Source organism: Cinclus cinclus, chromosome 24, assembly GCF_963662255.1.
Source record: "Cinclus cinclus chromosome 24, bCinCin1.1, whole genome shotgun sequence".
Taxonomy (NCBI): Eukaryota; Metazoa; Chordata; class Aves; order Passeriformes; family Cinclidae; genus Cinclus; species Cinclus cinclus.
The window spans coordinates 4,610,041-4,622,227 of record NC_085069.1 but is presented as its reverse complement, the minus strand read 5'-3'; the positions used below and the strand labels follow the sequence as shown (position 1 = coordinate 4,622,227).

Below are 12,187 nucleotides of genomic sequence, written 5' to 3'. Positions count from 1 at the left end.
CTAGTAGGGTGCGAAGACGATAGGACCCGGTGTGGGGCGGACATGGGCCGGCGGCGTTCGGAAAAGGGCTGGTCCGAGGATTGGGGCTTGGAAGAGGGTGGTGGCAGCTGCCGGTCGCAAGGCAAGGGGTCCAGGCATGGCACAGACAGCAGCGGCGGTGAGCGGGCTCGGCAGGAAACGGGTTGCCAGGGTTTTGGTGAGGTGCTTCTGCAAAGCCAACTTGGACTGCAGGGAGAGAGGAGGAGACACCGTCAGATTGCAGAATAGGTGGAGGAATCGCAAGTACTACCATTGTGAATGCTGCTGTCGAAGTACTCCCAAGTTATCCCCATGCTGGCCTTTCCAGGAATAGACTCAAAACCCACCACCACAGCTCACCCTCCCTGAGGGGAGAAGCTGAGCTGTGGTGATGAAAACCGAGGTTTAAGAGAAGCAGCTCCCATAACTCACAGAAAGGATGGCTGACAGCGAGCGAGGCTTTGCGAGCAAAAAGCGAGTGCTGTGCAGGGAGACAGGTACCTTGAGAATACTCACTGCGAGGGCAGCATTCTTCTGCAGCTTGTTGTAGGGGCTGTACTTGGGCTTGGGTGGCTTCCCCGCCAGCCTGTCTTTGTGTCTCCGGCTGCTCATGTGCTGGGGAGGAACACAGCTGCATCACTGGGAGCCAGGGCAGCCAGGGTACTGTGTGGCTCAGGTATGTGGGGATGCCCATCACCTTGCAGGGACCATCAAGCACCCACACCCTGAGTCCCTGCATGCCCACACCCAGTGCCCAGGTACTCCCAGGGCATTGTCACCTGCTTGAGCTGGGTCTCAGAGTTCACGTAGATCTCACACACTTGGCAGTGAAACGCCTTGTTCTGGATGTTGATGCTGCCCTTGTTCCCAATCCTCTTGGACTTGTGCCCTGCCCGGGAGAGCAGCTTGCCCCGGCCTCGCCGCAGTTGGGTGCCGTGACCTTCCAGCATTGACTTGTGCTTGGCGCCTGGCGAGAGGGGATGCTCAGCAAACCCAGCCCAGCCCCAGGCAAGTACCAGGGCAGCAGGAACAGAGCCCTCCAACAGCACCAGGGCAACCCCACCAACCTGTGTCCAGCAGCACTTGCAGACAGAGGGGACAGGGAGCTGCCTGGGAGCCCGGACTTTTGCCAGTGCTGTGCAGCCCATTCCCAAACCCTGCCAAACTGCACGTCGCAGGCAGAGCAGAGATGCTTATCTTCCCAGAGACCCCCCTTCCATGTGCCAGCTTCGGAGAAGCTGCTATTTTGAGCGTGCGCTGGAGCCTGTCGCCTGTCCTCAGGCGTTAGCACAGTCTGCGGAGCTGGGCGCGCGTCGCCCTCCGTGCTGCAGCATCTGAGCCATGCCCAAGGTCAGAGCAGAGCTGGCTGTGGAGCCAGGAATAGCTCAGCGGGGTCACAGCAGGTGCAGAAGGAGGAACCCAAGATCCCTACACACCTGGGGACAGGGTGCTCCGTCCTGTCCCTGCCAGCGCCGGCATGGCGAGGGTGCATGGGGAGCAAGTAATTTAAGCCCCTGCTAATTCATTCTATTTTTTAAGGCGTGAAGCAAGGAGCTGTGTGACAGCCACGGAGCAGTGCCAGCCTGCAAACGTTTGTTTGTTTGTTTGTTCTTTTTCCCCAAATCAGCTCCTGAATTTGTAACAGGAGCTGACAAAAGCAAAAGGACACGTCTGCAGCTAAGCCACAGCAATGTCCTGAGCCAACCCTGCACACAGCAGCTGCTGCTGCCCCAGCAGGCAGTGGGTTGGGAGGAATTGGTTCCCAGTACTTGCTGAGCTAGGGGAGAAAAGGACCTTCCATTTAAAGTTGGGGTGCCCAACTTAAGCATCTTCTAGAGAAAGGGGTAAGCCAGGAGCTGGAACTGCAGGGCCTGCAGACCCCATTGGGGACCCCTGTACCATGGCTGCCACCCCCTGCTACCACCTTGGGAGTGAGTCTGGCCACCCCCAGGCTTCAAGGGGACCCTCAGCAGCTCCCACAGCTGCCCACCCCAAGGGGCTGCCCCACACAGCCCATGAGTCATTGTGGGCTATGGGGCTCCACAGCTCGTTGCATTCCCAGGGGTCTTCTCCACAGGGCCACAAACCCAAACCACAGAGCTGCTTTGGGAAGTATTATTCCGGGTTTGGAAGAAGCCCTGGTTATTAGCTTCAAGCTAAATGGAAAATAAAATAGCCTCAATCACTTGATTAAAAGTAGCTGGAAATGTCCTCAATTGAGACATGAACAGTAAGAGTGTTTGACCTTGTGAGAATTCACCCTAGGAGCTACAGCTCAGGTAAAGCCTCATGGCTTTTCTGTGCAGGTCATTGTAATGAACATTTTTAAATTACAGCAACAGTCACTAATGCTTGCTACTTCGTTGCAAGGCTACTTGGTTATGGGGCATGGCTGGGCTTTGCTCAGAGAGCCCCAATGAAGTGGCAGGGGGCCCGTCGCCCTGTCCCCTGATAATGTCCTTACCAGTGTTGTGAGCCTCCAGCTGGGACAAGGAGTTGACAGTCACTTTGCAGGTGGGACAGTACAGGTGCTGTTTGCTCTTCTTCCCTTCTTTCTCACTCTCAGGGGCTGAGCTGACACTGCTGCCCGACTCGGCCGCCTGTGCCTCAGTTGCCTGGGCGGACGAGGAGGCCACGCTGGTGGCATCCGAGGTGCCCTCCGATAGCTCAGAGGCTGGTGGGGAGCCCAGCGGGGCAACACTGCCTGGCAGCTCCACAGGTGATTCCTCAGCGCTGGGCACCAGCCCCAGGCTGCTGCCTTCACCCTCCAACTCCTGTGGGCTACTGGCATCAGCTGGTGGGAGGGGAACGAAAGGGGGAAAGGGGAAAAGAGAAAGAAATGAGCAGAAATTTATTTGTGTCTGAACAGGTTGTCTGGATTTCAGGGAGCACCACAGTCTTCCCCAGAAAATGTCTGTATGCATCCATCCCTGCCAAGGGCAGCTCTTCCCCACGTCTCTCCCATTACAGCTGTTATCTGCAGTGGATGGGAGCTGGGCTCGGCACAAAACCCCAGGCGAGCTTCCCTGCTGCCGCACCTCCCACCAGCCCCATCCCTGCATGTGGCAGAGCCCTGGGGATGTGTGAGACAGGGCTCGCTTTCTCTCCCATACAACCATACAAAATACCTCCCAGAGACACCAAATCACAGGGAGAACACCTCCTAATCCCCGCGGGCATGGCAGCTCATTTATAAACTGGTGGCATCTCTGCCACACCAACCGCAGCCTCCTCAGCCCCACACCCCCTCCTCGTACCTGTGCTTCCCAGCTCCCCACTGCCCACAGGGCTGGGGGCCAGGTCGGCTGCGCTGTCCTGGCCAGGGGTCCCTGCTGCAGTCCCCACCACCTTCTGCTTGTTCTTCATGGCCTCGATGGCCTTCAGCCTCCTCGCATGCTTGTGGCCCTTGTAGTGGGCTTCTGCCTGGTTCTGGGGGGGACAGACCACGGTGGCCAAGTCACTGCTGTGTCCAGACAGACAGATGGACATGGGGAGGGCAGGTGATGGAGTCAGGCCCAGGGTGTGGCCACTCAGGCATGTTTCTATTGCAGCCACCTTACCTGGTGGCATCCACCCCCACAGTAGAACCACTGCAGAGGGGTGTTGGGAGTGATATGTAACACAGAGGGGGTGTTGGGAGTGATGTGTAACACAGAGGGGGTGTTGGGAGTGAGGTGTAGCACAAAGCCATTTCCCTCCTCTTCCCACTGCTCTGACACCAACATATTGAGGCCAAGGTATCACTCTCTAAGACATCACCACATTGCTTGCTTGGCGAGATAAGGACTCTGCTCTGATTAAATGCATCAAGTCATTGCTAAAAGCAGCTTTCGGGCAAAATTTATGACTCCAGAAATGTACAATGAATTGTTGCTGTAAACAGGTTCTTTGGTGGGGAGGACACATCACCCACTGCATCCTAAGGGGTATCCAACACATGGTTCATGTCCCCAGCTCCTCTCTCTCCATGAATGCTGAATAATGAAGCACAACTCTGATGGATTCATGTCTGCACCAAATTGATAAAAATGACCACCAAAAAAAAATCCCCCGAACACTGGTGTCTTCCCAACAGGGGCAATGCTGCATTATCCTTCAAAACAACCCCAGTTTGGCAATTTATGGAGAGCAAACCCAGTATGAATTAGGCACTGTACCCCTGAGTAGGACAGATTAATTTGCACAGCATTCCTGGGGGCCAGCTGAGGATTCCCGGGCTCACTAGGGGGAAGCATCCTATCCCACCCCTTCCATTCCCTCCCCCTGTGGCTTTCCAAGGGCTGGGAACAGGGGCTGGGGCTGGGGCTGGTACATGGGAAAACAAAGGGCCAGTCCGAGCGTGGTGCCTCATTAGCAAAGACAATAAACTCCCCCTGGATAACAGGGCTGTAATGGGGCTGGGTGCAGCTGAAGTAGGTCACAGGCTCCATGCTAGAACACCCACGGGCTGTGAGGGTCTGGGCAAACCAGGGGGACCTGGAGGGACATGGGCAGAGTAGGAACGGGGCCATGGGGTGCTCGCAGGGGCACAGGGAGCACGCAGTGGGACTGACTCTCCTGGCACAGCACCTCCAGCCAGGAAGCAGCCTGAAACAGGGAAGCAATGCTTTTTCTGAGCTGCTTGGCTGTGGAATGGAATCATGAAGCCCACAACCAGAGAGTTTTGCTGGAAGAACAGCATCAGCCCTAGGCACTGCAGATCCAGCATGGCCTGGCTGGGATGGCTCCTCTGCAGACAGCCCAGGGAGGCAAGAGCAGCTCCAATTGCCCACAGCCCTCGTGCTGCAGGACAGCGAGCACCGGCAGCTCCAGCGGATGGGACTGGCCCGTCACTGGGGATGGCCCTAGCAGGGACTGGCACCGTGCCCCTGCTCACTCCCAGCCCCATCTGTGGCCCCACTTACAGCAGAGTTGAAGCGCAGGTGGCAGATGTTGCAGGAGATGAACTGCTTCTTCTTGAGCGGGGCCGGCATGCCGAAGGTGTGGCTGATCACCGCTTTTTGCACCGGGTCCATCTGGAAGGGGAGGGAGGGCAGAGGGTGGCTGGGTTCTATGTCCTGATGGCTGCCCCCAGCATGGCACCATGTCCTAGTGACCCTCACGCTGGCCACACTCCCAAGGAGCCACTGCCAAGGCCGCAGAGCTCACACAGGGTGGCTGGAAGGAGCAAGGGGCTGCACCCGCCAAGGAGCCCTGCGGCCATGGAGGCTCCCCTGCACATGGCAAGGTGCTGTGTCAGCACTGGCTCCTGTCCTGCTTAAACCATTCCTGAATCCATCAAATCCAAAAGGTCTGAATGTCGGCTGTGGTCTGGCAGAAGGGACAGGACCCTGTCTGCCCAAGTGCGTGCCCAAGTCCCCTCTTCCCCCACACAGACACTTGTATCACAGGTGGCAAATTACCAGTTTCTGTCCAAACCTCAGTGGCTACCCTTGACTTCAGCAGGAGCAGAAATCACCAAAACAGGGGACAGAGGTGGCGAAAACAAGCATCTGGCCATTCTCCATGTGCTCCTCACCAGAGAGTTGGAACGTCCCCATGCAATGCCAAAGGCACGAGCGGGCCCATGTGTGCCAGCCCATAGGACACTGACATCCCACATGGGTACCAGGTTAGGAGAGACACCGGTGCTTGCTGCCACAGATACAGCTCACCCAAGATACGGTGCCCATGAAAGTCCCTCTGCGCTGCCCCACTGCTGTCCAGATGTGCTTTTCACCTGCTCAAACCCAACAATGACAACTCGGTCACCGGGCTGGGAACACACAGAACCACTTCGATGACCTGCCAGGAGCCATGTCTGTCCACCAGCTCACCCAGGGCTGTGGTGGGGCCAAGCATGTGGCCGGTGCCAGGCCCTGGCCCTTCTGTCTCGCCTCAGGGCTCGGCCTCATTCCACAGCCCAAGCACCAAACTGCTTCCAAGAGCCATAATTGTTTTTAACAAAATGAATTTATTAAGGAAGAAAACATAAGAATAACCTCTTTGTCTGAGCGTGGCTCCAATCTATAATGCAAGTATTGTTCCCTAGCCTGTGGCACAGGGAGATTATCTTATCTGAGTCCTGCTGTCAGGAGAGCCCGGGGTTTTCAGCGATCGTATTTCTCTGCAAAGCTATTTCACTGCTGAGACAGGTGCATCAGTCTTCCAGGCACATGCCTGGACAACAGCACCATTATCAAGACCCCAAATTCCTTTCCAGGAGTGAGCAGAATGGTAAAAGCAGGTGATTAATGAAGTGCCTGTTTGCTATGAAATTTTACTCACTTATCTGGCATATAAATGAAGAGGCATTTGGGGTTCGGCAGAGACCTGGAGGAAGCTACATATGGCCAAGATGCTGCTCCATGCCTGACAACAAACATTGCAATGTGCTGCTGGCAGCACCCCCATGCTGCTGGGCTGCTGGGCCAGCACTTGTTGTCCAGAGAAACACCCACCTTTCCATTCAGGAAAGAAAAACAGCTCCAACCCTCCTAGCAGTGTCAGCCACCAGGTTCCAGCGGGTTGGTCCCACCAAGCACCACACAACACTGGCACCCACAGAGCACTGCCAGCTCCCATGGGTTCATCCATACCCTGAGCACTGCAGCATGAGCAGAGTTGGCATCAGAGGAGGATGCAGAGGGGAGGGAGATGCTGGCACAAGGATGAGGGACTTTCCATCTGGGGACTGTCTTGGTCTCATTCTGAACATGCCAGTGAAGCCAGCGAAGATGTGCTGAGAATCCACGTCTGAGCCTCAACTACACCGTGGTGGTGCTGAACAGCCCCAGCACAGGGTCTCCTCATCCTCCCAGGGTTATACCAGGGTGATGGCACCAACCTGGGTCTTTCTACCTCCTGTGCTTTTGCCAAGTCCACCCTGCTCAAAGCAGTGGCACAGCAATGACTTGCGTCCACCAGAGCACCTGCAACTGCTCTGGGCAGGCACAGGACTCACGAGCTCCCAGGGGCTGGGCTGGCCAGCACACTCAGACCTGACACTTCACCCCAGCCCCAGACATCCCAGCCAAGGCACGTGCAACTGGTGGCCATTGCCGCTCCTGCTGTCCCAAAGTGAACTCCAGCAACTGTCTCAAGCCTTCAGCTGCCCACCCCCATGGGAGCACACATGGTCCCAGGTGCTTTGACAGAAGCCCAGCCCAGCTCCATCCCACACTGAGCACGTCTGAAGCCTGGTGCCACCTGAGAGCCTTTGTGCTTCTCCCCAAAAACAAACATAAACATCCCTCTATCTCTTCCGCGCCGCACGCCCTCGTAGCTCTCTCAGTTATAGAAAAGTCCCCGCAGCTCCTGTAGGGCTGGCGGGGGGCTGTGCTGCAGCCGTACATACCGGTGCCTGCAGCCAGGGATTGAGGTTCTTCCTGGTGGTTTCCAGAAGAATGGAGCCAGCAACAGAGGTGGCTTTGGGCACCGTGGTCTTGGGGAATAAAGATCCCAGCTTTATAGTCAATTCGTATTGACTCACATTACTTTATTTATCCCTGGATGTTCCTGCTGATATAAATAGCGATCCTTGCGCCGAGCTCCCTGTGGCTGCTGAGGTCAGGAGCAGGAATTCACAGGGATGCAGCATCCGTTCAGATCGTGTCTGCTGATGGAGTTTTACGAGGCGCTGCTGGGTCCTGGGGATTTGCAACATCCCAAGCTAAGGGAAGGGCCTTTGGAGCAAGGAACGTGCCTGCAGTGCTCTTAGGGGTTTTATTGCTGGTTGTTGATATAAGTGACAGGAGGCAGCTTGGAAGGGTTTTGTTCGCTCCAGAGTGAAACATCTGCTGGGTTCATGGGAGCCCTGTGACCTGCTCTGAGTGCAGAGTGTTCTGCTGGGCAGTGCAAACAGCTCCCGCTCCACAGGGCATTCGCTGAGCCCTCACAGCATCACCAGAGATGCAGGGCATGAAAAGGGAACTCCCAGATCCTGCTGTGGAGCAGCTCCAATGTGACAGCAAGGGGCAGACCCTGAGGGTTGCCCCCTACCTTCTCCCCACACTGAGGCTCAAGTGGAGTCTGACCCACCTGGCTCAGGATGCAGGGATGCTCCAGCTCTACATCCTGTGGGATGGAAGCTCTGCTCTGGCTCCTCTAGAGCCACCAGCCTGGCACACCCCGAACCTCACCCAGCCTCCTTTGGCCACATTTCCAGCACAGACACACTCCAAAGGGGCAGCTCCTGCCCCTGGACCGTCAGCCAACAGTACACACCAGGCTCAGGTCTGAGCTCAGAGTGGTTGGCAACACGTCCCCAGATGGCTGGGACAGCCTCCCCTGGTATCTCTGTCCATGTCTGACCCATCCTCTGTGGCAGGAGCCCACACAGAGCACAGCAGCCGTGCGACACTATGTGGCTCCAGAAAGCACCAGATTCATTTTCCAAACTACTAATTTTTTTAAAGCAACAAACGTGGGTGAACACACGCTGAGGCAGTGGCAGGTGGGAGCCAAGAGGAGCGAACAACAGGCATTGGGTCAAGTGCACTCCTGACTCCAGTGACTAAAAAAAGAGCCCAGACAAAAAGCAGGAACTATAATGGCATCAAAACCCCTCCCGTCCTATGTTCCAGATCATTAGCCCAGGGAGAGGCTGGGCTGAGGCTTCAAAAGAGATTAAAGGACTCAGAGCCTGAATCCCATTCAACAGCAACTGGAATCCTGCGCTTAATTTCTGAACTGTCTTTGAGCGATAATTTGCACCTTCCGAGCATGTTTAAGCTCAAAGCCACTCACAAAAGGCCAGCGAGCAGGGAGGGGGCTCAGGGAAGTCCCATTTGTAGGTTCATTGGAGAAAACAATGGGCATTGACTGAACCCCAAAACACCAGCATGCAGTGCTTCTGGGGCAGAGATGGGGAGCAGCCCCCAGGCCCACTGCCCATCCCAGAGCAGAACCCGCTCCACAGCAATTCGAGGCAGTACCTAGGGATTACAGAGACCCCCATGGGGCTGGGACCAACCTGGGGGAGCGGTGCAGCATGGGGAAAACGCCATTTCACACCTCACACGGTGGTGTGTCCTCAGCCACATCCATGGCAGTTTCACTGTCAAATGGAACATCTCTAAATATATGTGTCATTGCCCACCCCGGGGACCTGGGTTGGTGGTCCAAGGTCAGAGACCTGGAGCCCAAGCAGGGGGTGGGAGCAGCCCCCCAGCACTCTGATTCCCTCAACATCCACGGCACCAGACACATTCCTCATATCTGTAGTACATTCTCTCTCTTTCTTTTCTTTTCCTTATTTAATTTTCAACTAATGAACTGCTCTCCAGAGCTACTTTATTACTATTGATTCCAGGGGCAAAATCCAATTGATCTTGGTTAAAATGAACCATGTTTTTAATTCTGGTACTGTCAGGCGCTGGCTGGGCAGGAACCTCTCTGAGATAATGGCAAAGTGGACATGTTGAACTGGTGTCCAGCAGCCAAAGACCCCCAAAATTAAACCAGAAACTACGTGGTAAGGTTCAAGGAGTGGTGCCATGTGGAGGAGGGACTGCTGTAGGGGAGGAGGGGTCCAACAGCCGATGCCCATCCTCCTCAGGGACTCACCGTGTTGAAGTTGGGGAAGAGGTTGAGCGGTGATGTCCCGTTGAGCCTGAAGGTCAGAAAGTGCTTGATGTCCAAGGGGGGATGAAGAGGCCGGCCAGGGATGGGCAACGATGCTAAGAGAGGGCTGCTGTGTCCAGAGGGACCTGGGCAGGCAGACGGAAAGAGCAGCGTTAGCACTGGTGATCCCAGCTCGCAGCAGGACAGAGCACACAAGACACAGCACGCAGGGACATCTGCCATGGACTCCAGACCCTCCCCAGGGAAAGGTCCCAACCCAGGGTGGCCTTGGACACCCCTTTGCCTTCCGGGCTCAAAACCAGCACCCCAGTTCGAAGCCGGATGCAGCTGCCTCCACATCAGAGCATGGACACACGCAGGAGTCCAAACCCTCAAGCGGTGTCCAAACCCCCCCCCCGGGGAAGCAGCCCCTTCCCTGGGCTCTCCTATGGAGCCACACAGCCCTGGGCTCCTCCACACCAGCACCACCAGGGCTTCTCACCAGAGCTGGTGAGGTTGTGGCTGCCAGCAGCAGCCAAAGGACTGGAGGAAGAGGCTGAGCTGTCCCCAGTGCTGCAGCATGGCCGCCACTCCCCGTCCCCTGCAAACGAACCACGCGCTCCAGCATGAGATTTAAAAATAGCCTAGAGTTATTAATAATGTTCTGTTTCAACAGAAAACACCCGTGGGACAGAGGGAAGGCCAAGCAGAGGGATCTGTCTCTAGCTTGCTCCACATCCTAACTCAGACTCATCACAGATGATGAGCACAGGAAAGCATCCTCCAAGTGGCAGAGGGAGTCCCTGCCCAGCTCTGGGAGCAAGGAGGGGGAAAAGCTAAAATAAAAAAAAATTAACTAATTGAACACAATAAATAAGGAATGGTTTCAGAGTGCTGTGAGCCAGAAGAGCCCATTCACACCCCACATGGTTTCACACCTCCTCCAACCCATCCACAGCCCTGTCCCTTTTCCTGCAAGGACAAGGTCAATGTTCCTAGTTCCTTTGGATTTTTTTGAGGTTTGGGTTCTTCTTCACCTCAAAGGCATCATGGATTCCTTGACCCAGCACAGTACAACCCCATCCCAACAACCCCCTATACCTGAAAATACCTGTGGGAGGCTGACAGTGGCCAGTACCCACTCCCACGGCAGGAACACTCCACCAGCACAGAGTCTGAGCCCTCCTCCAGCCCCCACACCCTGACACCAGCCATGCAAAACGGGGAGCCCAGGCTGGTGCTGCTCCGCATCCACCCCGTGCCGATCCCGGCTGGTGCAGGATCTGAGACATGCATCTGAAATTCAAAGTTTGAGAGATTCTCTGGATTTGAGCAGCCAATGCTCGCCGCCAGCCCCACAGGCACCAACGACCTCTTTCTGGGCGAGTGCACGCAGTGGCTCTGCCACGGAGCTGGAGCCATCCCCAAGCCAGGCCTGACTCCAGGGAGGAATTACAGTTTGCTTCATCAGGCGTGCACTGATCAAGTTAATTCCAGAGTCGCCCAGAAGGGAAATCTGTGAAACCGCTTAAAAATAAATAAATAACATTACAGCAGCAGCGAGCAGGACTGGGTGAGGGGTGCATAATTAACCTTCTGAGGCGTGAAACAGTTCTTCTACATCAAATCATCTGAGACGGCCGGGCTGGCGCCAGATGAGCTGCCCTGGGACCCCCCAGTACACGCAGCCAGAGCCCCACGCAAAAACAGCAAAGGAATCTGGGGCTGGGTCACAAAGGGTGCAATTCATCAGTCAGTGCGATTTACACGGACTGCACTGGCCTTAAAAACATTATATAAACATATATATATATATATATGTGGGAGGAACAGTAGGTGGGCAATCACCTCACCCCCAAAATCAGTGACTGCAAGAAGGGATGCCACAGCTCAGCTAGTGCTTTGGGTGGAAGGGTTCACTCCCTGGGAACCAGCTCCTGCACTGGGCAGGCACTGGGCGACTGCTGAGGGGACTGAAACTCCCAAGATTGGCCACCACCTGAAGGAGCTGCTGCCCACCAACGAGAAAGATGTCAACCTCTTTGGCACACCCTTGAGCTCAAATTTGTGGATTAAACACATTTCTGGATTTGGATAAACCAGGCAGATGAAGAGAGCTCAGAAACCCCTGTGAGACCCTGCAGATGGGCAGGTCTTTGCTCACTTGGCTTTGTCCCTGAAGTAGACGGGACCCCAGAGAGCAGGAAAAGGGCTGAGGCCACCTCAGTGAAGTTCCCCAGCATGTCACAACACCCTGCTGCGGCACCCACAGGATGCTCTTGGGGCACCTTTCCAAGGTTACGGGGCCATGGCATTGTGGGTCCTGCCTTACCTTTGCTGCAGGGCAGATTCCTGCAGCAGCTGAGGGCAGTATTTTTAGGTATTAATTAGACACTCAGTTAAGGGGATTTGCTTTTGGGAGAGTGGCAGGGTCCCAGGTCTGTATAGAATGACACGACCTTACGCAAGGTGACGGGCATGGCCAGCAGCAGGTGGGGCTGTGCTGGTGAACAGACCCCCAGTGGTGCAGCTTTGTGTCACAGGCCCTGCTCTGCCTCCCCACATTTTGGCAGAGGAGCCCCCACCTCCACAACGAATGCTGCTGCTCTGGCCCTGCGGGTCCTCC

The 12,187-nt window shown here is 55.7% G+C and overlaps 1 protein-coding gene across 1 annotated transcript in view; it reads right to left on the bottom strand.

Annotated features, from left to right (window-relative positions):
* The window catches only part of ZNF385C (zinc finger protein 385C), a 60,986-nt gene continuing 48,799 nt past the window's right edge, over positions 1-12,187 (bottom strand). The window contains 7 exon segments of the mRNA XM_062508495.1: positions 1-225; positions 520-633; positions 798-985; positions 2,483-2,812; positions 3,276-3,447; positions 4,923-5,033; positions 9,565-9,707. Coding sequence (XP_062364479.1) covers positions 1-225; positions 520-633; positions 798-985; positions 2,483-2,812; positions 3,276-3,447; positions 4,923-5,033; positions 9,565-9,707 — 1,283 coding nt within the window.